The 25,836-nt window shown below is 39.7% G+C and overlaps 1 protein-coding gene across 1 annotated transcript; it reads right to left on the bottom strand.

The window, feature by feature from the left end:
• Positions 1–13,967: 13,967 nt before the first annotated feature.
• On the bottom strand, positions 13,968–14,585 carry LOC145790876 (uncharacterized). The gene is made up of 2 exons (XM_082869847.1): positions 14,270–14,585; positions 13,968–14,179 (listed from the first exon to the last, which is right to left on the bottom strand). Exons 1-2 carry the CDS (start codon positions 14,583–14,585, stop codon positions 13,968–13,970), a joined length of 528 nt encoding a protein of 175 aa, XP_082725973.1.
• Positions 14,586–25,836: the final 11,251 nt, after the last annotated feature.

Below are 25,836 nucleotides of genomic sequence, written 5' to 3'. Positions count from 1 at the left end.
TATTCAACACATTAATATACGATACCAATCTTTCATTCCAGTCTCTCTCTTTTCTCTCTCTCTCTTTACCAATCTTTCATGGTATCAGAGCACAGTAATACAATTCTGGCATTCTTCAATTTTGGTGCTTAGTCCCGTACACAGTGGAACTACACCAAATAGCTCGGAATCTCCTTATGATTCCAACGGCACCAAGCCCTTCACCAGAAACACTCTCACGCACTCTCACGCGCCGCCCTTTTGCTCGGCGCGTCTCTGCTTCCGTTGCCACGCTCACACGTGCCTTCCACTCTGCCCTTTCGTGCGCCGCGCCTGCTACCGTGCACCTGCGTGCGCCATTCGTCTACCGTGAGCCGCGCGTGCGCCGTTCCGCTATTGTGCACCCGCGTGCGCCATTCTGCTACTATACGCCGCACGCCCTCTCTGCTACCGTGCGCCGCACGCCCTCTCTGCTAACGTGCGCCGCTGACATCGTTTTCCATCCTGCTGACATCATCTCTACACAGCCCACCTTTCCTAGCTATTTTCGACCTTCCAGACTCACTGGTACACTCTGTTTTACCTAATTTTGCTCCTACAGGTCTATTCCTATCCATTTAGCCCTACTCAACTATTATTATGGATCGTCATGATGCCTCCCATCCCATCTCCGTTATTTTGAATGGTTCCAACTATGTTCTATGGGCCCAAGCCATGTCTTCCTTCCTCAAAGGAAAGAAGCTCTGGCGAATTATCACCGGGGACATAACCCAACCAGTGAAAGACACTGCTGAAACCACGGTTCCTCCTGCTACTCCTACATATGAAGATCGCCTTGAGGAATGGGACAGTAAGAATTGCCAAATCATTACCTGGTTTCGAAATACTTCTGTTACCTCTATCAGTCTTCAGTTTGGTCGCTTTCAGCTTGACTTTGTCACTACTCCTGCAAAAGACATCTGGGATTTTTTGAAAGAACGATACCAGACTACTGGTCTTGCTCATCAATATCAACTTCAAAGCCAACTTCATCGGATGCGCTAAGAATCTAGTCAATCCATCAATGACTTCCTTTCTCAAATGTACTCCGTTTGGGACCAGCTTGCTCTTTCCGAACCGACTTAGCCTCACCGAGAAGATGCTGTTTTATTTACTGCCTATCGAAATCAGCAAAGGTTGGTGCACTTTCTCATGGCTCTCACTTCATCTTTTGAGCCCGTACGTGCCTCTCTTCTTTATCGCCATCCCTTGCCCACTCTGGAACAAGCTATTTCTGAGTTGCTATCAGAGGAAACTCGTCTTGGTACTCTCCAAACTCATCATGTAGACTCTGTTCTTGCCACTCCTCCGTACCGGCCATCATTCACCCAGCGGACCACGGCCTGCCTCTACTGTTAGAATCGGGGCCTTCCTTCAACACATCTCCTGGTCAATTGCCCCGTCCGAACCTGCCGATACTGCAACAAACTTAGTCCTGGTCATCTGCAACAGGATTGTTTTCGCAATCCATCCCGCTCATCCTCCAACAGCCACTCTTCTCGCGGTGGTTCTTCTCGGGGGAGCTTTCATCGTTCTGGGAATCAGTCTCATTCCGGGAATCAGTCTCATCACACTGCTGCTGCTGCCGCTGAGGGTTCTTTTGAGTCTCCTGCTCCATCAACTCCTCTCTTTTCTCCAACGGATGTCGAGGCCATGTTCAAACACCTTCTCTCCCCTTCTGGTACACCTCCTCATACTGCTTTGTCTGTAATTCCAGGTAACTCTTCTTGGTATTTTGACTCTGCCTGTTGTAATCATATGACCTCCAGTTCAACTATATTTTCTTCCATCTCTTCTTCTCCTCACATTCCCTCAATTCAAACTGCTGATGGTTCTCTCATGACTGTCCGTCATATTGGTACTATTTCCACATCTTCTTTATCTTTACCTCAAGTTTATCATATCCCTGCTCTCACCTTAAACCTTATCTCTATTGGTCAATTATGTGAACTTGGTCTAACTGTCACCTTTTCTGCTACTCATTGTTTGGTGCAGGACCCTTAGACGGAGCAGACTATTGGGATCGACCGTAAGCACGGACGTCTCTATGAGCTCATTCACCTTCATGTTCCTGACTCCCCTCAGATCGCTGCTCCTGCATCTACTTCCTCATTATCTCCTTTTCATCTTTGGCATTGTCGCTTAGGGCATATTTCTATTAATCGCTTAAAGTCTTTGGTTTCTAGTGGACAATTGGGTCATGTAATTCCAGATACTTTCGATTATATACCCTGTCAACTTGCCAAACAACCTGCTTTATCATTCAATAAAAGTACTTCTGTTTCCTGTGCACCTTTTGATCTTATACATTCGGATATTTGGGGCCCCTCCTCTACTACTACTATGGGGGGATCTCGTTATTTTGTTGTTTTTATTGATGATTTTTCCCTGTTTACTTGGATTTTTCTCATGAAAACTCGGTCTGAACTCAATACCCTTTATTATCGATTTGCCCAAATGATCCATACCCAATTTTCCAAATCCATCAAACTTTTTCGCTCTGACAATGCTATGGAATATCGGGATTCAGATTTCCTTTCTTTTCTTCAGAGTCATGGTACACTGCCTCATCGTTCCTGTGCTGGCACGTCCCAGCAAAATGGCCGTGCTGAACGGAAACATAGGCATATTCTTGACACTACTCGCGCTCTCCTTCTCTCTTTTTCCTGCCCTAAAAGCTTTTGGGGGGAAGCTGCCCTCACTGCTGTCTACACTATCAATTGTGCTCCTACCCCTGTCATCCATAATCAAACTCCCTTTGAACGTCTGTATGGCACTCCCCCTCCCTATACTAATCTTCGGGTTTTTGGCTCCGCTTGCTTTGTTCTCCTTCAATCTCATGACCACACCAAGCTTGAACCTCGTTCTCGACTTTGTTGCTTTCTTGGGTATGGAATTGAACATAAAGGTTTTCGCTGTTGGGACCCTATCTCTAAACGTCTTCGTATCTCCCGCCATGTTATTTTTTGGGAGCACCAAATGTTTTCCTCCCTATCCTCCTTTCACTTACCTGCACTTTCCACTAATGTACTGTTTACTAATCCTTCCATAGATCTCTTCTCTGATGATTCTGATACAGGTTCCTTCTTCATTGAGACGCCCTTGCTCACTCCTGCTCCTGACCAGACTGCTCTCCCTGAAGGTCCCCCTCTCCCTGCACCACCTTCTTCTCCACCGGTTCTTTCTCCCACCGATCCTCCTACGGGTCGACCACATCGGGTAACTCAACCTGCTATCCACCTTCGTGATTATATTGTTGGGTCTGCTGCCTTTTCTACTTATGAACCTACCTCCTATCGTGAGGCTTGTACTAATCCTCTTTGGCAGCAAGCTATGACTGATGAACTTCAAGCCTTGGACAAAACTCATACTTGGGATCTTGTTGATCTTCCTCCTGGCAAAACTGCGATGGGCTGCAAATGGGTTTACAAAATCAAGACTCATTCTGATGGCTCTATTGAACGTTACAAAGCTCGTCTTGTTGCCAAGGGTTTCAACCACGAATATGGGATTGATTATGAGGAAACCTTCTCCCCTGTTGCTCGGCTTATCTCTGTTCGCAGTTTACTGGCTGTTGCTGCTGCTCGCCACTGGGAGCTCTTTCAAATGGATGTCAAAAATGCTTTCCTCAATGGTAATCTTCTTGAGGAGGTCTACATGCAACTTCCACCTGGGTCTCCTTTTCCCCCCTCATAAGGTTTGCAAACTACAGCGTGCCCTCTATGGCCTCAAGCAAGCACCCCGCGCTTGGTTTGCTAAGTTCAGTTCTACCATTCATGACTTCGGGTTCACCTCTAGCTCCTATGACTCTGCTCTTTTTATACGGACTACTCCTCATGGTACCACTCTGCTCCTTCTGTATGTGGATGATATGATTATCACTGGTAATGATGCAGCCGGTATTCTCCACCTCAAACGTTTTCTCCACCGTCAGTTTGAGATGAAAGACCTTGGTACTCTTAACTACATTTTAGGCCTTGAAGTCTCTCATGATTCTACTGGTTCTTATTTATCTCAGGTCAAATATGCATCCGATCTTCTGGCTCGTGCTGGTCTTACTGATTGCAAAACTACATCTACTCCAGTTGATCCTCAGATTCGTCTTACTCCTCTCGATGGGGCTCTCCTCAATGATGCTACTCTTAATCGCCAGCTCGTCGGTAGTCTTGTCTATCTCACAGTGACTCGTCCTGACATTGCCTATGCTGTTCACATTGTTAGTCAGTACATGTCGGCTCCTCGCACTCCCCACTATACTGCTCTACTCCACATCCGTCGATACCTCAAAGGCACTCTGTTCCATGGCCTTCACTACTCTGCTTCCTCCTCTCTTGAACTGCGTGCCTTTTCTGATGCTGATTGGGCTGGGGATCTTACGGATCGATACTCCACCACGGGATTTTGTTTCTTCTTAGGGGATTCTCTTCTTACTTGGCGTAGCAAGAAACAATCCCTCACTGCCCGTTCTAGCACCGAAGCTGAATGCCGAGCTCTTGCTGATACTACTCAGGAACTTCTCTGGCTTCGCTGGCTCCTCACTGATATGGGTGTTTCCTCTTCTGGCGCTACCTCTCTTTATTGTGACAATCAGAGTGCCATTCAGATTGCTCACAATGATGTTTTTCATGATCGCACCAAGTATATTGAGATTGATTGTCATTTCATTCGATAGCATGTTACATGTGGTACTGTTCATCTTCTCCCTATTGCTTCTGTTGATCAACCTGCTCATATTTTCACCAAGGCTCATCCTCCTTGGCGCTTCCGTGATCTTGTTTCCAAACTCAACTTGGTCGATGCCTACCCTCCTTGAGTTTGCGGGGGGCTGTTAACATACAATATCCATCATAGTGCATTTGTAGCTGTCAACCCACTACCACACACTTTCACTTTTATATTTGTTAATATATTTTATGTTAGTGCTTTAGGTTTTAAATTAGTGCATTTACTTTCAGTTAGTGGATACACTTTTGGCATGATGATGTTTATAATGTTCTCTCCTATATAACGGAGAGTGTACCTCTTTATTCAACACATTAATATACGATACCAATCTTTCATTCCAGTCTCTCTCTTTTCTCTCTCTCTCTCTTTACCAACCCGTTCACCATTTTAGGACTCCCAGCCCTGTGACTCTTGATAACAATATATATCAATCTTCTCTTGCTACTCTCTCTGTCTAATATTTTTTTTTGTCTCTCGTTCTTAATCTTCATCATCAAGCCAATATAAATGGGTTGATAACTTTAGAGAGAGAGGAGAGAAATAAAAAGTTGACTTAATGAGGGAGAAAGAGAGTTTTCAAGTTGACCTTTTCTTTTCTTTTCTTTTTTTTTTTTAATTTCTGAAGGTTAATTTTTTATTAGTTTCTAAGTTCGATTTGTATGGTTATTAGTGGTTCTGGGGGAAAAACTGAAAGCTGGATTGATAGAGAAACTATCAACCGACCTTTTAGCAGGAAGGCTACAGCTAGGGAAGCTTTCCAGAATTTGCTTTAGCACTCCCTGTGATGCATGTATCAATTTGAATTAATATAGTGAAATGAATGGAAGACTTCTAGAGAGGTTCAAACATCCCCACCAGTATGGGTTAGATAGTAATAATAATAAAGAATCCAGGGGCTGCGTCTGAATGATTTTTTTTAAGATTGTTGATATACAAATGAAATATTTGTACAAAAAATTTATATTGAACTGTTTGTAAGTTTCATTTCAAACCAAAATACCACCATTATGGCTAATAATTTTAAGATTTTCTTTTGTCACATCTTTCTGGATGAGATTTTTTGAGCAAAAATTATGTTTCTAAATTATTTTCCTTTTTTAAAATTGAAATTCTAATTCATCATTGTCAAACAAGAAAGGGATGTTAAGAAGTAAATATTTGAACTCCTAAGAATTTTAACGTGGCACTATACATACCAATCCAATAAAAAAAGAGTTACGTACTTACCTAGCTCAAAAAGATATTTGTTACACAACCACATCGTATTCCCGTAATACTTGATAATCTCTTGATGTTGAGGTGCATAGGGTAGTGAGAGTTTGGGATTCTTTGAGGTATACTTGTTACCCGTAGGATGCACAAGTATGATTCTACTATTTGAAAAACATGTAAGTTTTTGTCTCATTATTTTGGGATTCTTTGAGATAGAATGATAACTAGTGCCGTTGCTAGGAGGTTTAGGGTTTCTTGCAATGTACTTCTTGATCTAAGAGATGGAATTGTATCACAAATATGCAATTTTTAAGCGGTGGAATTATATCTAGGAAAGTTGTTCTTCACTTCTTCTTGGGTTGTTTGTTCCAGAGAAAGGTGTTCTCTCTCCACGTGTAATCTTTTTTTTTGTTTGTTTTTGGAGTTTTAATCACAGACAAGACACAAAAGTTAGAATTCGATTGTGTTTTGTCTGTAATTAATTTTATGAATTATTTTTTTGGCGAAATTCTATTTCTACACATTTATTTATCTTAGTGCACATTATTTCTCAGTGCACACGCTTATTAATTTGGTTTGGATAAATTACAGTAACACCCCCTAAGAGTTGGTTCGATTACATTCCACCCCTTAATGTTATAGAAATTATATTTCTACATCTGCAGTTAATAGTCTCATTTCACAAACCCTCTTTTTATATAAAGGCAACAACTCCTTATGGAAAACAAAGGAAATTACATTGAAAAAAAAGAGTAAAGCAAAGAAAAAAAAAAAAAAAACAGAAAAAGCAAAGCAAAGTAAGAAAAGAGAGAGTGTATGAATTCAATCTCTTTTTGATACCCACGTTAATTCCATCTAAATAATTACAATGATAGAAAGTCAGTGTAATTTCCCAAACTTATGTGTTAAACCCAAACCTCAGGGGATGTAAGTGTAATTTACCCATTTGGATTTGATTATTTTTCTCATTCAACACACTTGATGTTCCAATTATATCCTTGTACATACATCACCTAAACCGTCATTTCACACACCTTTACCCCTTTCATCTATTTCAACACAGCTATGAACTACGGTTTAAAATCAGAGACTACCTAGATGAGTTGTTTCAATTAAGAAGTATATTATTTTTTATTGAGAAATAGTTGAATCTGTGTATTTTATTTTTGCTTTTTCCTTGTCATTATTTTCTTTAGAACATTCTCATGGTCAAAATGAAAGTATCACGCCTTTTGCAAAAGAAAGAATAATGCCACATCAGACATCATTGAACATAAGGAGAGGGCACAACATCTTGGTATTCCAATAATTTCTTTTTTTTTCTTTTTGTTATCTTTTTTTTTTTCTTTTTCCTCCACAGTTTAACCTAAAGCCTGGTGTTTCTGTGTAACAATCCTAACCCATGATTAACATTAACTCATGCTTAATTACGCCTAATAAATAATTGAAGTGAAATGTTGCATCATATGTTGCCTTGTGTGTGCATATATCTATTTAACATAGACATATCTGTTCATGTTTTCATTTCGGTTTGCGAATTGAAGGCCTTATCGGTATCTGGTTCAGAAATTGATTCGATTTATGCGTTAATTCTAATTTTTAGAATTTTATGGTAGGTTCAATTGAAATTTGATTCGGAACGATTAAATTGGATTAATTTATGCCTATTTGATTAGCTTTTAATAAACCAACACTAATGAAGCCTATATAAAACTCCATGTAAGCCTCAACTCAGCTCTTCTTATTCATTGTCAAACATATTTGAGCTATCACACACCCACACAAACGTGGAGAGAGGGAGAGCCTAAGAGGCAGTTGAGTTCAAAGAAGGATTTGGCTTGGAAACTTAAGGAATTAATGGGGTTGAGAAAGACTTCCTAAGAATCAAGGGAATTAAGACTTCTAAGTAAGAATCCAACCTTGCAACCTTGAGATTAAACTACTTAGTCCAAGAAACCAAAGAATTAAGCTATGTAATGCTAGAGTTGAGCTTGAATGAAAGAAAATGGGTCATACCATGCATGCATGTCCATTTCTTCACAAATTGAGCATGATTTCCAAGAATTCCCTCATGCATGTCTTGAATTCACCTTAATTTTGGGAAATCATCAAGTTTCATGTTGTTTTGTAGCATTTGATCATGTTTTGAGAAGATTGAGTTTAAAGGAATTCATGTATGTCATGTTCATGAAACATTCATAAATTTCAAGTTGAATTTTGCACAATTGGCAAGCTATTGGGCCATAATTTCTTGAAATGATCCTAAATTCATGATGTTTTATGAGTTCCTAAGTGTTTCCTCAAGTTTTGGCCCAGAAAAATCAAGTTTTGATGCTTAAAGATTAAGTTTTGAACTTGGAGATCAATCTGGAAATTTCAGAATTTGCACCTACGCTCGAGCGTAGGAATCACGCTCGAGCGACCACTCTGAGTGCGTGCACCTCCGCTCGAGCGACCGAAAGTCCGCTCGAGCATGAAATGCATGCTCCCAAAAGTTCATATGTTTTGTAGATCACTCGAGCGACAAAAGTCACGCTCAAGCGGGGATCGAGCGTCCATCAAGCGTGAAAATCAAGCAACTAGTACTTTTGTCAAAGTTTGCAGACCGCTTGAGCAAAGAAAGTTACGCTCAAGCAGACCCTCACATTTTGCATGTCCGCTCGAGTGAGGAAAGCCACGCTCGAGCGTGGACCTTGTTTTCAGCAAGTTTTGAAAAATATTTTCATGTATATTTTTGCAACCTCATTTCATCCTAGACATTCCTAGGCTAAGATTAAAACACCATAATGAGGATAAGGGTAGAAGCACACTAAGAACAATGAAATAAGTTATGTACACTCCAAGCGTGTGTTTCAATGTTTGTATCTGTTATGTTACGTAGGTCACGCGCCGCAAGACATCTAAATTGCTTATCCTGTTTGTTTACCTTGGAGCCTTTGTTATCTGTGAGTAATAACTTTGTAAAGTTATGTTCAATTATAAGTATTTTCTGAATGATATAAAATGATCTGTTTCCGAATTATTATTTTCTGTATGAATGAATGGTTGTCCAATGTTTCTGAAATGTATCCGTGGCATTCTTAGCTTCAAACGACATCTGTTATCTGTTATGTTATGTCTCAATTATGGGTCAACTATACATCTCATGAGCCAACTGTTATGGATCCTTATGTATACGTCCCTTAATGGGCCAACTGTACGTCTCATGAGCCAACTGTATCGTCTCTGTGCATGAGAGTCAACTGTATGCCTTTATGGCCGTCCTTTATGGGTCAACTATATGCCTTTATGGCCGTCCCTTTATGGGTCAACTGTTTCTGTTAGTGCTAATGAATATGCCACGTATGATTAACTGCAAGTTCTAATTATGAATACGACTCTGAAACTGTATCTGTTATGCACTATGATTTCTGAACATAATCACGAATTCCTCTCTGACAACTATTGAATTCTGTTTTCGGTAACTGTTATGGACAACATTCATTAAACCTCTTTACTCTGTTATTATTCACTGGGCTCTACTTTACTATTTATATTATGTATGTAGGTAAGCAGGCATGTGACCAGGCCCAGAGTTGATGGCCTATGTTTCTATTTGGTCAGCCAGCTACCGTGCCTCCAGAGGAGGTTCCTTTTGAGAGGATTATGTCAAGGCTTTAGTTGAGCTTGTTTTGTATATCTGGACTTGGGTTAAGTACCCTTCGACCCTATTTGTGTAATTAAGTGACGCAAGACTAATGTATTATTGGCATCACATCTGTATATATATAAGTTTGTTTTGAAAATTTCTGTCCCATGTATGTCTGCACAGCTCTATGGACTACGTTAATTTTATATATTTGCTTCTGCAGCCCATAACTTATGTTATCCTGTTCAGAGGCCTTTGGTAATCCAAGGATTACTAGTCAGTTACGACGCTAAAGCCATAGGGACGGGTTTGGGTCGTGACATTCTGAGATAGAAATAACAGTTAATAAGCTAAATAGAAAACTTTCAAGTTAATTAGGCTTCCAAAACACATGATAGTGGCCATTAAAAATGGGGAAAAAAGGACAGTATCAAATATGTCGTACTAAGATTTTAAGAACGGAAAAGATTCCTCGATGTGAAGGCTGGATTGCACGATCAAGGTTTTGCTTTGCTTTGACACCGAAAGGGTCAAAGGCTGGATTGTAGTTTTGGTCACTAAACAAACTTGGGAGGAAGAAAGTGAATGACCTCGAGCTATTGTAAGAAATGGTTTGAGAAATGGTTTGGGAAAAAAAGAGGTTTTTTTTCCAAACTTTGGTCTAATTTTTAGGTGAGACCCATGCACCAAAGTCGGCCGGTCCTTGTGGCAACACGTTCTTTGCCGCATAACGATTCATGTCGTATATTTGCTTACTCAAAACCATTATTGGGTGAATGAGAAATTGAAGCCAAAGTGTGCTCCATGAAAATGGTGTGTTTGGTGAAATTTTCATAAAGGTTGGAGTTAAAGTTTGTCCCACATTGCTTTGGTGGGCAAACTTTGTGTGGGTTTATAAGCCTTAGGTCTGCAATGTGGGGAGGGCCCCAAGGCATACCCAAATTTTGTGGAAGGGTGAGATTATAGGCAAAGTGGGCTAGACCCATTGGATCCAAAACAAAACACACGCGCGCACCGCTACCACCGTTCGTCCCAATGCTTATCTTTTTGGGCCAAAAACATTTGAATTTATTTTTCTTAAAAAAATTAAATTCTTATCATTTGGAATTTGAATTTGAATTTGAAAATTCAAAATTAACTCGTTTGGCCCAATACACCTATTCCTTTTTACTAAACAGGTTCCTACCTGGTTAAATTAAATCCGAATAGGTTTTTACTTGTTCAAACTGGTTTTATCTGTTCAATTCAAATCCGAACAAGTTTGTACCTATTCAACCTCTGTCTCGAACATGTTTTTACCTGTTGAAACCTTTTCTGAAAAGCCACTATTTCATCTATAAATAAGAAGTACCTCAATTGGATTTTGCATTCAATAATTTTTTGTTCTTGTTTTCTGCAATTGCTTTCTGTATTTTGCTGCATTTAATTTTCCTGTGAGAAAGTGTATAAACACAAAATGTGTTCGTTGTACAAATAGTTTGCAGTGCTGCTACTGCTTGTTGTTGATTATTTTATCTTGAGAGATAGACGCCCATAATCTGAAAGCACCGAGAAGAGGAGAAATCTGTCCTAAGGACACAGTGTTAAACACTGGATTTGATCAAAATTTTGTTTGAGAAAATAATAAGGTAAGTAATTGGTTTTTGTTTTATTTTTTTTCCTTTTTATATTCTGATTTTGTTTTTGTAACAAAATAAGAATCTGCTGTTTTATTTTTTTTATATACTGTTTTGATTTTTGTAATTAAACAGTCTTTCTCATTTCTTTGAATACATTGAAAATTGTCCAACAGCTATCAGGGAAGCAAGAAGTTTAATGGACTTTAAAGGAAGTTTAGTGGGAAGAACGATCATGAAGCATTAACATACAAAGCAAATAATGACAAGGAAAAATAAAAAATCACAGATCAACTTGCGGGAGTGATTTGATCAAGATATGGATGAATCTGTGAATGATTGGTCGAAGAAAATGAGAATTGGAAGCGATAGACAACGGTGGTTGGGTCGGATCTTGTCACGCCCCAAAATTCGAACAATTAAACATTAAATTAGGACTAAACCCCAATAATATTCCATCATCCAAATCTTAGGGGTGAAACAAAAAAAAACTAAATGCCAACTAAACCATTCACCATAATTTCATAACTAACCAATACCTCCAATATTAAAGTAACAACACATAGTCAAAATAACTTAAATAATGTACAGTTACAAACCATGCCAAAATATCTCAATACTAAGGTCATAAAAAAAAAATAAAAATAAACTGCTAACAACCTTAAGCTCAAGAAAAACAAAAGAAGTCCAAACAATATGTCCTACGATCATAGTTATTTCTTGTCACCACCATAGCCTTAACTAATCCTGCAAAGGAAGCTCGACTACGCTCAACTAGAACGCATCCGAGTTGCCAAGAGACAAAATGTGTTAGTATACAGGTATACTGGTATGAGTACAAGATTTAACATCTACGTGTCCACCAGACACAAACAAAAATACATTTAATAATTGTCACGGGACAAGACAAGTAGTTCCAACAGCACCGAGACGAATTGGTAGTTTCCCGAGATACAGTGGCATTTAGTTTCTTATCTGTACACAACGAAATATAAATTAATTATAAAATAAACAAAATAGAAATAAAAATATGGTGGGTCAGCCCTGCATAAAAAAAATTAGTAAGACCCACCATCCTGCAAAAAAATAAAGTTAGTATCATTTAATCATAAGTAACTTACTGAAAAAGTATAAAAATGCACCGTTTCATTCTTAAATAATTCGAATTGACCAAAACTCAAATAATGAAAGTTGTACAGAATCAAATTTCCTGAAAGACCACGCAAACGAATTTAATAGGAACTGAACAGGTTAAGAGAAAAGCTAGATAGAAAAACTTAGACGAAATTCAATCGAAAAATCTGAAACTGAAAACGAATAAAAATTGCTATAAGATATTTTTTTTGGAAAAGTTCAAAACACGAAAAGTGTGCAAAATAATATTTTACTTCAGTTTGCATGAAACCAATAAAAATGAGCTCGTTCCATGGGTTAAAACAGTCTCTAAAATCTGCATTACCAAAATGAATCAAAACTACAATAACCAAGATCATCTGATTATAAGTTCTAATCAATCTTTTTAATAAAAAGTTAAAACACAAAAGTTGTCTAAAATCACGTATACATGCCTCTTCTCAAATTTCATAATTTATCGAGGTCGTTTACTATTTTTCAAGATGTACAAATTAATACAATTCACACTATACTAATAAATTTATAATTAATTTCTTTGTACCTTAACTCCACCACTTCGGCCCTCTACTTCCGGCCTACACATATATCCCATGTGCCTCCTGTATACCTAACACCGCTCCGAAGCCAAACTTGCACGGGGATATCGTCTTGAGTTTGACTCACACTTCCCGGATGGTTAGCATATACGTACGCGCGTAAATCAAAGCACTCGTCTACTCATGAGAACGAGGCAACAATATTCATATACAAAACATCTCACTCTTGAGAACAAACATAACAATGCCAAGCTTACGGCATTCAAATAAATCTCATAATCCTCACTTTTTTTTATACACTCTTTCTCACCAACACTCAAATAAAACAACAATCCATGGAGTCATGGTGGAGTATAAGGAATTTATCTATGGATTCCTAATTAATTTTAATTTCATATAACCATGAGTGTGATTACAACCATAAAATAAATCCATATAAAAACAACAAATTAAATATAAATAAAGAGAAGTGAATTTTGTACTCATAATATTTTTTTTTTAAAAGTTAAAAAATTATTTAAAAAATTAATGAAATCACCAAAACAAAACCCTATTTTTTTTTTTTTTTCCTTTCCTTTTCCCACCGACTCTCTTTCTGCTTCCTCAAATATTGATCACTCTTGGTTGTTAATCTCTCTCTCTCTCTCTCACACGGCTTGCACAGCCGCACCAGCACCTCTTTTCTTTACTTTGATTAGTTTCCTAGTCCTGTTCTAACCCTAATAAACTATTATAATATATTATATTATATAATACAATATAATTATAATATATATAAATATAAATATAAATATAAGATAAAATATATATATATATACCTATATATATAACACCTTTTTTTATATATATAACAAATATAAATATATAAATATTTAGATTAATTATATATAATTAAATAACACATTAAATTAATTAATCACCACATTAAATTCATTAAATATCACATTAAATTCTCATGTGACCACACAATTAATAAAGCTAAAAATGAAATAAGATAATAATAATCATAATAATAAATAAATGATTTAAGAAAATTAGGGTCGCTACAATATACACATCTCAAAAGATTCTCGTTCCGAGATTCGATAGAAAAGAGTACTAAACAAAAAGCTCCGGGTGTATATGCCGAACTTTCTCTTCCAATTCCCAAGTGATAACGTTCTCATACTCGCTCCGTTGCACTTTCACCAAGTTCACTTTCTTGCGCCGCAACTGCTTTACATACTGATCTAGAATAGTAATCGGTCGCACCACATACGTGAGATCATCATTAATCTCCAACACATCCAGTGATACTACCTGGGAATGGTCTTGCACACACTTCCGCAATAAAGATACATGGAACACATTGTAAATCATAGCTAAAGCAGGTGGTAAAGCTAATTTGTAAGCCACATTACCAATCCTCTCAGTGATCTCGTATGGTCCCACAAATCTAAGTGCCAACTTTCCATTCTTTCCGAACCGCATGATACCCTTCATCGGCGAAACCTTCAAAAACACAAAATCTCCACAATTCAACTCAACCCCCTTACGTTTTCTATCAGCGTAACTCTTCTGACGGTTTTGTGCAATCTTAATACGTTCCCAAATAATGTTTACCTTCTCCGTGGTCTCTCTCAGCAACTCTGGCCCTAATAATGGTGCATCTCCTATCTCCATACAACAAGCAGGTGATCGACATGGCCTCTCATACAAAGCCTTGAAAGGTGCCATCCCAATACTGGAGTTGTAACAACCCTCGCTTCATCTTGGTCGTGCTCACAGGCATGCACATGAATTTGTTTTGTTAAGTTGCATTTACAGACCTTAATTTGTTTTGTCTGAGTGTTGCTAGCATGTTTTGTTTCTCGCTTGGTGTGTGTTAAACCGAGGTCATCTTAAGCCTAGGTCACACCTTCGAACCTCTTACACCTAGGACCATCTTGGAACCACTTTGGTTGACCTCCATCTTTACCTTGGCGTCTTGGCCGAGATGTCATCATCTAGGCCGAGATGCTATCATCTAGACATCCGACATCCTTGAACTTTGCACCTAGTGACATTGTATCGGGACTACACCGAGGTGTGGCACATCTAGGCCGAGGTGTGGCACATCTAGGCCAAGTGTTATCCTTCCTAACCGAGATCATTGAAACCTGCTTGCCTGAAGCCTTTGTCCTAACCCGAGATCATTACCTGCCAGAGTGCCCATGTCACCTTGCTTGTTGTATACACTTTGTCATGCTCTTGTCTTGTCGGTCAGTCACCATTTGAGGAGAGCCAACCAGCCGTTACCACATGTCCCAGCAGAGGGTTAAGTCAGCCGGCAGTAGAGAAAACATATCATTTGTTGTATCTTTGTCCTAGAAGAAAGAGAAGCTCTAGGAAGAGAGGAAGAAGAGTTCTTAGAGTGAGAATAGATTTCCAAGCTTGATCTTCACACCTTGAGCCGTTAGATCCGCGTTTTGAGGTTAGAATCTTGATATGCTCTTGTTGTTCTCCATGTTCATCTAATCACATTGCATGATCTAGCATTATTCATGAGCCATGCATTGATGTAAAGCTTGTTTTAGAAAGTGAAAATGATGTTCTTGTGTTCTTGAAATAAAGCCTTGTTTTGATCCGAAAGTTGTATCAAGATCCATGTTGTTGTGTTTGTTTCCATGAAACCTTCGAGTATGGGTACCCAGGTCCATGTTTTCGAACTCATCTCATGAAATCTCAGATTTTGTAATAACAAGTTAAGATTTTAGCATTCATGTTCTTTATGTTCTTCATGATCATGTTCTTCATGTTCCTCGAAGGGAAACCCAGATTTTCTTGACTTCATTTCCCTGAACGTGGTCATCGGGACCACACCTCGGCCAAGAGGTGTGGGACCTCGGCCAAGACCTGGCTGGTGCCCAGCATGTTTTCCCGAGATGAGAAACAGTGATTTAACTCCCAGCACTTGTTTTGCTTTGTCTTGACTTAGCTTTGAAAGAAATGCCGAGATCATTTACACTCATGCAAAGCTTGTTATAGGAATGCATTTCATATCCATCTTTGAGCATCTCTTCTTGTCTTCTTGAAATGCATTCAATGGGATTTATTATGTGCTTGTAGGCCTTGGATCCTTACTTGTAATCCCCACACCCGAAGAGCTATGTGAGTGGTATTTCTAATAAAGCTATGTTATAAAGTTTTGATAAAGCTTTGCTTTACTTTGAAAAAGTATTTGATCAAGCATGAATGCCTATCCCTAGTTTTGTATCAAGTATTATATTTTATTTTGATGACATTCTTGAAAAGTCCTTAGTGCTAGGGGACTATAATGCAACTAGTACCCTTGTTTTGAAAGTCCTTAGTGCTAGGGGACTATAATGCAACTAGCACCCTTGTTTGAGATATCTCCCTTACCTTGCCACCAACGGTTTACTCTGTGGGTTTGTCCGGAATGTCATCCTTTGTATTATATTGATGCTAGTAAGCATCCCTTGAAGTTTTGAAAGATTTGATAGATGAACTTGGTTCATCCCTTGATTTTGTACAAGTTATGATATGTATTGTTTGATAAAGATCTCAGATGTCATTCATTTAAACCTTTATTACTAATATCATTCATTGAGTATCCAAGCTCACCCTCTCTCTCTCTCTCTATATATATATATATATATGTAGGTGACGAGCAAGAAGGCGGTGACGCCTAGATGATTATTTGTAAGTTGTTTGGATTCATATTTTGTAGCATCTTGAAGATTATGCTGCTTGGCTTGGCCATTGTAGTTCGTTTTGTATATGTCGGCTTGAGAAGCCTTTTGATCAAGATGTAATATGTATTTGTTTTATTTGTACTCAAGTTGTAAAACCACGTTATGTATGACACTTCATTTGATCTATGCACAGCTCTTGTGGACTATTTAGATTTAAATTTATTGCTTCCGTACATGTGAGCCCCATATGTATACTCTGATTGTGTGTGACTTTGCAAGTTGGCCTTTTGGTAATCTCGGATTACTGGCCATTATGGCACCATTCTACTAGGGGTGGAATGGGGTCGTGACAGATTGGTATCAGAGCACCGGTTCCTTATAGTACGTTTTTCACACACTTTGAGTCCTAAAGAGCTTAGGATGTCCCTTAGAATGATGTTAGGATTGCATCATATTGCTTGCTACTTGACAAGGTGTGCATTATCTCAGCATGAATATTTGTTGCTTGAATACATATCTATTTGTTCATTTTGTTTTAAAGTCATATTCTACATACTCTTAGTGTCATGAGAAGGGGTAGACCTTCAGTTGGCCGAGATCATTCCGAGGACAGATTGGACAAACTAGAAAGGCTGGTCGAAGGCTTGGTCCGTGAGTTGAGACAACCTAGGCCACAAGACACTAGTACCACATCTACTCAGGCCGAGCAGACAAACGGCCGAAATGCAGTTCCACCTCCACCTCCTCCAGTGCCGCAATTGCCTCCACAACCAGCTTTATATGGGGACGGCACGATAACTTTGATCAAAGAGTTCAAGAAGATGAACCCGCCAAGATTCCAAGGGGGTATAGCGCCGTTGAAAGCCGAAGCGTAGGTTTTAGAAATGGAGAAGTTGTTCGAGGTTTTTTCAAGCACCGACGCTCAGAAGGTGTCGTTGGTAGCATTCACATTGGTTGACGACACTCGCAGAAGGTGGATGATGGTCCGAGAAGGTAATCTGGGTTTGACTTGGGCCAGATTTTTGGAGTTATTTTATGACAAACATTTTCCCCTTAGTGTCTGAGATCGCAAGACCACAGAGTTCCAGACTCTGACACAAGGCAACATGACAGTGGCAGAATATGACTGTGCTTTTACCGAGTTGGCGAGATATGCGCCTCACATGGTTGATAACAAATATAAGAAAGCTAGGAAGTTTGAAAGTGGGTTGCGCGGATCGATACAGGATCGAGTTAACATGCTCAACATGCCGACTTACGCCGGAGTGTTAGACAAGGCCATCCTAGCAGAAGCTAACTTGAACCGATACCAGAGCTCAGCAGAGAGCCAGAGGAAGAGGCAAAACTATGAGAATCGCCGGGTACCGTTTAATGCCAAAAAGAAGGCGACTATAGGCAGTTCCAGCAACTCAAATCAGGAAGGTGATACTAAGCCGACGTGTGCAAGTTGTGGAAAGCCATATTTTGAGGTCTGTCATTGGGCGTCAGGAGCTTGCTTTAAATGTGGCAAGATAGGCCATCGTGTGAAGGACTGTCTGAAGACAAAGGCTGACAATGGTAAGAAGAATGGGAACACTTCGGGCTCTGCACAGAAAAACAATGTCGGAAGGACGCAGGTGAGGCAGGGCAGAGTTTTTGCATTAGTGCCAGGAGACACCAAGAGTGCCGAGACAGTAGTGTCAGGTACCCTTCCAATTTGCTCTCAAGATGCATACATATTGATTGATTCAGGTTCTACACATTCATTTGTATCTGCTAAATTTGCCGAGAAGTTGAATAAGGAACTAGAACCCTTTGGTTATGTGTTATCTGTGTCTACTCTATCTGGGAGAACTATGACTGTTGTATCCATTTATAGGGCATGTATTGTTGTGATTGAGAATGTAGAGTTATTAGTTGATTTGATGCCGTTGAACATAACTCACTTTGATGTCATATTGGGAATGGATTGGTTAGTCGGAAATCATGCATCCATTAACTGTGTTTCCAAAAGTGTCACATTGAAACCTCTAAACCAAGCCGAGGTTACGTTTCAGGGTAAAGGAGTAGTATCTTTGCCTTACTTGATCTCATCCATGAAGGCCTATAAGTTGATTCAGAAAGGGTGTCAAGGTTATTTGTGTAGTATACTAAGCAATCTAAGTGGAAACGTTGAATTGGTCGATATCCCTGTTATTAAGGAATTCCCCGACGTCTTTCCAAATGACTTGCCTAGTTGCTTAGTCGATAGAGAAATAGAGTTTACTATTGACGTCATGTCGGGAACCCAGCCTATCTCCAAAACACCCTATAGAATGGCCCTAGCCGAGCTTAAGGAATTGAAACTACAACCACAAGAATTGTTGGATAAGAGATTTATTAGGCCGAGCACTTCACCATGGGGAGCACTAGTTCTACTTGTCAGGAAAAAGGATGGTACACTTCGTCTTTGTATCGACTACTGAGAACTGAACAAGGTAACCATTAAGAATAAGTACCCATTGCCGAGGATCAATGATTTGCTTGATCAACTGCAAGGGGCACGAGTCTTTTCTATGATTGATCTCAGATCGGGCTACCATCAGCTGAAGGTTAAGGCCGAGGACGTTGAGAAGACTGCTTTTTGGACAAGATATGGCCACTACGAATTTTTGGTAATGCCTTTTGGAGTGACTAATGCTCTTGCAGCATTCATGGATTTGATGAATAGAGTCTTCAAGCCATACCTAGATGAGTTCGTGGTTGTTTTCATCGACGATATATTGATCTATTCCAAGGGTAGTGATGAGCATGAGAGGCATCTAAGACTTGCCTTACAAATTCTGAGGGATAGAAAATTATATGCCAAGCTTAGCAAGTGTGAGTTTTGGCTTTCCAGCATTTCATTTTTGGGACATGTGATTAATGAAGAAGGTATTTCGGTTGATCCTAGCAAAATTGAAGCCATTGTGAATTGGCCGACACCGACTAATGTGTTCGAGGTTCGTAGTTTTCTGGGCTTGGCAGGTTATTACAGAAAGTTTGTGAAGGATTTCTCAAGGATTGCAGTACCATTGACACAATTAACTCAGAAGGGAGTGACTTATGAATGGACCGAGGATAGGGAATCAGCCTTCCAGGAGCTGAAGACTAGGTTAGTCACAGCACCAGTTCTTGTACTACTGTCTGGCAATGAAGAATTTCATATTTATAGTGATGCTTCACATAAAGGTCTGGGTTGTGTATTAATGCAAGGGGGTAAAGTCATAGCATGTGCATCTCGCCAGTTGAAGCCCCACGAAAAGAATTATCCCACTCATGATTTAGAACTAGCAACCGTAATATTCGGCTTGAAAATCTGGCGTCATTACTTGTATGGAGCCTCTTGCCAAGTTTTCACAGATCACAAGAGCCTAAAGTATTTGTTCACTCAGAAAGAATTGAATATGAGGTGGAGAAGATGGCTTGAGTTATTGAAAGACTACGATATGCAGATTCAGTACCATCCGGGTAAAGCAAACTCAGTGGCCGACGTTTTGAGCAGAAAATTTGTTGGGAGTTTGGCATGTTTGGCAACGATTTTAGTGGAGCCGACGATTTTTGAGGAAGTGAAGACCAGACAGAGGGAAGATGAATTCTTCAAGAAGGTGATTGATGAGTTTGTCACCAAGCCGAGGTCAGGGTACACCATTGATGAAAATCCTACGTGATTTGTGATTAGATCAAGATTAACTTTTTCCAAATCCCAATTAATTCAAAACACTCAACCTAAAATCATCAAACACTTACGAGAGTGATTTTAGTTTGTTTGTTTTTGAGAATAAACAATAAATCGACACAAACGATTTTTTACGTGAAAAAAACCACAATTGAAGAACCTTCAATTGTAATAAAAAACCACGGGCGAACCGCCACTATCAATCCACTACTGAAGAACGAAAAGATTACAAAGATACCATACAAATTACCCAACCCAGTCAATTTGTCTCTGAATCTTCTGTAACTCTTTCACCACACCTTCGTCACGGAATTGATCCTGAAGTTGATTCCACACCACAACTTCACTTGTCGAATTAACGACTGCGTAGAATCAAACGCCTTTTGAATTCTACGCTTTAACCTTCGGAATCCACCGAAGAGAACTTACTTGAAACTTAAGAAGCAACCTCCTTGATGTATGAATCTCAATGCATAAGTTCAGAACTCTCTCAAGAACATCAAGGAAAACTATGAAAAATCTCCAAAGAAAACTTTAAACACAACCCTAGTGCTTGTAGATCAGATCTAGGAAAAACTACTTCAAAAAAACACCCTTAACATCTTTAAATAGGAATCTGGATCCTCGATCTCCGCTCGAGCTCAACACAGACCGCTCGAGCGGACTGACCAAAAACTGCGTGCGAACAAACTGAGATGCGCTCGAGCGTAGGAGAATCCGCTCGAGCGTAAAATCACACCCACCAGTATTTTTTGCTTGCCCTGACAAAATACTGAGACCTGCTAATCTACGCTCGAGCTCACAAGGATCTGCTCGAGCGGACAGAACAAAAACCCAAAAAAATACATTTGAATCAACACAATGTTTTGTCTCCGGATTTGACAACATAGGGACCTAACAATCTCCCCCTTTGTCAATTCCCGGACAAAACCTTTCTAACCATTGTTCCTTACACACACGCACTATAAAAGTTTCAAAACAAATAAACAAAACATTCTTTTAAAACCCGAAAACACACAACTTGAGAAAGAATTCATTCATTCAACTTCATCCACTTATGCGCGTGTTCCATGAGCCTGAAAAAGAACACCCAAACACAAGCCAACCAAAAACAGGTGGAACTGGATTAAATAATAAACCATTAAGCCAATCATAAGCAAACCAGTATCCATCCATCCATAAACATATATCCATCCATCCATAAACATATATCCAAAATATAACCAAAAAGAAAAAACTATATAAAATCCAACTGTACCAAGGAAGGATAACCAGAGAACAACTGTACCAAAAAAATGTACCCAACTGTACCCACACAACATCACTCCCCCTTTTTGGCCGGGGATCAGAAATCAAGCATCGGGTGGCCGTGGAGACTGAATGAGACGGGCGAGATGGGTGAGAGTCTCCTCAAGCTGACCAAGACGACCATCAAAGGCATCGAAGCGAGCATCCAAAAAATCCAAGCGTCTGATCATGGCCTCCGCGAATTGCTGAAACAGAGCAGGAAGATCCGGAGGGGGAACAGGAGCCTGATCATCATCACCGGCTGCGGTGGCATCAAACTCGGCTTCTTCAGCAAGACCAGCAGCAACTCCTGCAGAAGGACCAACCCGGGATGACTCCCCCTTAATATGAGCTCGACTTTGAGACACAGTTTTCTTGGTAAAAGGGCGAGAAGGAGAGGCAAACTCATCATCTTCTAGGATAGGGGTCCCAAGGTCAGACAAAATTCGGTTGATCAAGCAACCGTAGGGAAGGCCAAGCTTTTTATGCCCATGAACACCGATCATCTTTTTTATAATAAGAGAGGCGAGATCAATAGACCGGTGACGGGCAATACAGGACAAAATGAATCCTTGGTCTTGTTTGACCTCGGATGAGTGTGTGGTGACAATGATGTTGGCGCAGACAATCAGATTAAGCAGTCTGAACTCCGGAAGAAGTTCAAACTGTTTAATCGAACCTCCTTTAGGCCAATGACGGGCAACACCACACAGCTCCAAAGCCACATCATCAAAGTTACAAGTAGGACGGTCAGGAACAGGGAAAGGATAGTATTGGGGAAAGACTTGCTCAATCTTAAGAAGTTGGCGAATCAATACAGGGGTGACGGAAATGGATTTTGACCGAACCCATGTAGTGAAAGATGGCTCATAATCACGAATACCCTCCATATTACAATAGAATTCTCGAACCCAATCGAGATTCTGACGCCCAGAAAACAATAAAACAAGGTCACCACCTAGAGGGTCTAACAAAGAACGAATGTGGATGGACTCAAATGTATCAGGTTGAACATTCCGTTCTAAATGAACTGTGCGATTCACAAAAGATTTGTGGAAGGACTTGGATTGTGTGGCCGACTGAAAGCTAACAGGGTTATAGGGAGGGCGAGAGACGGTGGCCTTTCGGCGTTTAGGAGCAGGAGCAGACATGACGAAAAAGACACTATAACACCCAACAACCCAACAAACCCAAAACCCAAACCACACCAAAACAAAACCAAAGCAAATCGTTAGTTCAATAACCAAATTTAAAAAAAACAAGGCATGAAATCCTTAATGTGCAATGCAAAAGATCAAGCATGAACAAAGAGGAGCATGGTATTGAAGAACTCATAACTAATACACCCAATATGAGAGAAATTGCAAAGGATAAGTATGAATCATGAGAAAATCAAAGCAATGTATTCAAGACCAGACCCATACTCACGCACAGTGACCTCAACAGCCCATAAAGACATGAAAGCAGGAACACAGATAAACCCGAATACCACAGACACAATAAAGAAAACACACATAAAAATCAGACAATAGGACGAGGAAAAGGTGTGAGAGAGAGAGAATCACAAAAACAACACACAAAACTCACAAAATCACAAACCTAACACCCACTATAACCAAATAGAACAAAAATCAACGAAAATAAAAGAGGGTAAAACTTACCAAAGAGCAAATCGGCAGGCAGGATGGAGGATGAGAGGAAAAATCGACCACAATGCAGCCACAAAACAAACCCTAGATCGAGAGAATGAAAAAGGAAGAAAAAATGACTCGAAGAGTCGAGAGAGGGAGTTAAGTATGAAAATGGTCCGCTCGAGCGTACGGATTACCGCTCGAGCGTAAAACAATGCAAGCAGACACCCGCTCGAGCGTTCATAGGGCCGCTCGAGCTCAAAAACCCATCTCTTAGAACTGCCAAAACACGAACAAACTGCTGCAAGAGTGAAAAACGCGCCCGAGCGTAAAACATTCCGCTCGAGCGGAAAAAAAACCTTTTTTTTTTTTTAAATAACAAAACACACCTAGAAAGTCCTGTAACAAGCAAGAAGAGCAAGTGTAGACTAAACCACTAAGACAAGAAAATCCATCAAATTATGAGTCCTGCAAATTTTGAGAAAAAAGATGAAACACCAGCTCATGAACAACACAGATAGTATTAAATCAAAGCCACACGCATCATGAGAATGCATAACTCAAAAACACACATGAGAGCTCATGTAAAAAATGTGTGTGTGTGCAATCCTTGAGAGCCACAAAGCTAGAGTTAATCCTAGTAGTGATCGGATGGCTGGACCTCCGACACGAGTAACTGACTATCATAGAGAAAAGTCAAACCACTGTCAATCCACTAGGAATCACGGGGTATTTGTTAAGTAAATGCGGAAGCTCCCCCTCAGACACTGTTTTTTATTTATTTATTTATTTATTTATTTATTTATTTTTTCTTGTGGGCACTCACTGGTGGCATGCACGCTCAAGAGTATGGATTCCAACCAGAGAAGAATGAATTCAAAATGATGGCCTGGTTGGTGCCTCTGAGGTAGCCTTTTCCTAATGCCCGGAGATCATGTACTGAGGGAGAAACCATGGAAGTGAACTAAGGCGGTAGATGGTTAAGAGACTTAACATCACCCATGATATACTAGTATAGGTCAATTTCTCCGCAAAAGTACAAGAAACGCTGTCAGTGGTCCATAGAGAACTTTGATCACTTATGCGGAAACCCCTGCAACAGTTTAGCTCAAGAATGTGTACAGAATGAGATCACGAAGTAAATGAGTATGGGCATTCAGAATGAGCTATGAACAAAGATGTAAAACAAATCCTGTAAGAAACATGAGCAGTGTTCATTTAATATTTTGATGCAAAAGTTACCAGGACTCAATCACAATGACATTAACACATCTAAGAACAGTAAGTCAGCCACTCACACTCACCTCACGAGCACAGGAAACAACCTAGTTACTGAGCATTACACCCAAGGTCTTTCTAAGAAACTCAAATCGAAGAAGATCAAGGGGTTTTGTAAAAATATCAGCTTTTTGATGCTCAGTAGGGATATGTTCCAAAACAACAAGGCCTTCATCCACTAACTCTCGAATAAAATGATGACGGATGTCAATATGTTTGGTGCGAGAGTGTTGGACTGGATTTTTTGAAATGTTTATGGCACTTGTGTTATCACAAAAAAGAGTGAGGGTATTCTGTTCTATTCCATAATCATGAAGCATTTGCTTCATCCACAACATTTGTGCACAACAACTCCCTGCAGCAATGTACTCAGCCTCAGCAGTGGAAAGAGAGATGGCATTCTGCTTTTTACTATGCCAAGAAACCAAATTATTCCCAAGGTAAAAACACCCCCTGGAGGTACTTTTCCTATCATCAGCACACCCTGCCCAGTCGGCATCAGAAAAACCAGTAATTTCGGCTGTAGTATCAGTGGAAAACCAAACCCCATACCCCAAGGTCCCATTAACATACTTGATGATGCGTTTTACCGCAAGAAGGTGAGACTCTTTAGGACTGGCTTGGTAACGAGCACAAACACCGACACTGAAAGAAATATCAGGACGACTGGCTGTGAGATACAAAAGACTCCCTATCATACTCCTATAAAGGGTAGGATCAACATCAATACCAGAGGAATCTTTGGAGAGGTGAAGACTGGTGCTCATGGGAGTGCGTGCATGCTTGGAAAACTCAAGACCAAACTTAGACACAAGATTTTTCGCATACTTAGACTGAGACACAAATATACCTGAAGGAGACTGTTTAATTTGAAGACCCAAAAAATAAGACAACTCTCCCATCATGCTCATCTCAAACTCATGTGTCATGCAATCTGAAAAATATTTCACAAGATGATCAGCAGTGGATCCAAACACAATATTATCAACATAAATCTGAGCAACAAGAATATGAGACTTAGTATGTTTTACAAATAAAGTCTTATCCACACTACCCCTTTGAAAATCATTGTCAAGAAGAAAGGTAGTAAGCCTATCATACCAAGCTCGAGGAGCTTGTTTCAATCCATACAAAGCCTTGTCTAACTTGTAGACATGATTAGGACATTTAGGGTCCTCAAACCCTTTTGGTTGCTCAACATATGCCTCTTCTCTCAAGTACCCATTCAAAAAGGCACTTTTCACATCCATTTGAAACAATTTAAAGCCAAGAAAGCATGCAACACCAAGCAAAATACGAATAGATTCGAGACGTGCAACTGGGGCAAACGTCTCATCATAGTCAACACCCTCTACTTGTGTGTAGCCTTGAGCAACCAACCTAGTTTTGTTCCTAACAACTGTACCATTCTCATCAGATTT

The sequence above is a fragment of the Camellia sinensis genome, chromosome 1 (assembly GCF_055761805.1).
Source record: "Camellia sinensis isolate YWXY chromosome 1, ASM5576180v1, whole genome shotgun sequence".
NCBI lineage: Eukaryota > Viridiplantae > Streptophyta > Magnoliopsida > Ericales > Theaceae > Camellia > Camellia sinensis.
The sequence above is the reverse complement of the archived record's forward strand: the minus strand, read 5'-3'. Positions and strand labels throughout refer to the sequence as shown.

Excerpts from the sequence above, each read along its gene's own strand:
- LOC145790876 (XM_082869847.1), bottom strand. The coding sequence starts at position 14,585 with ATGGCACCTTTCAAGGCTTTGTATGAGAGGCCATGTCGATCACCTGCT. Across the intron at positions 14,180-14,269 it reads CGAGATCACTGAGAGGATTG|ACCATTCCCAGGTAGTATCA; the intron begins GTAATGTGGCTT and ends AGTGTGTGCAAG.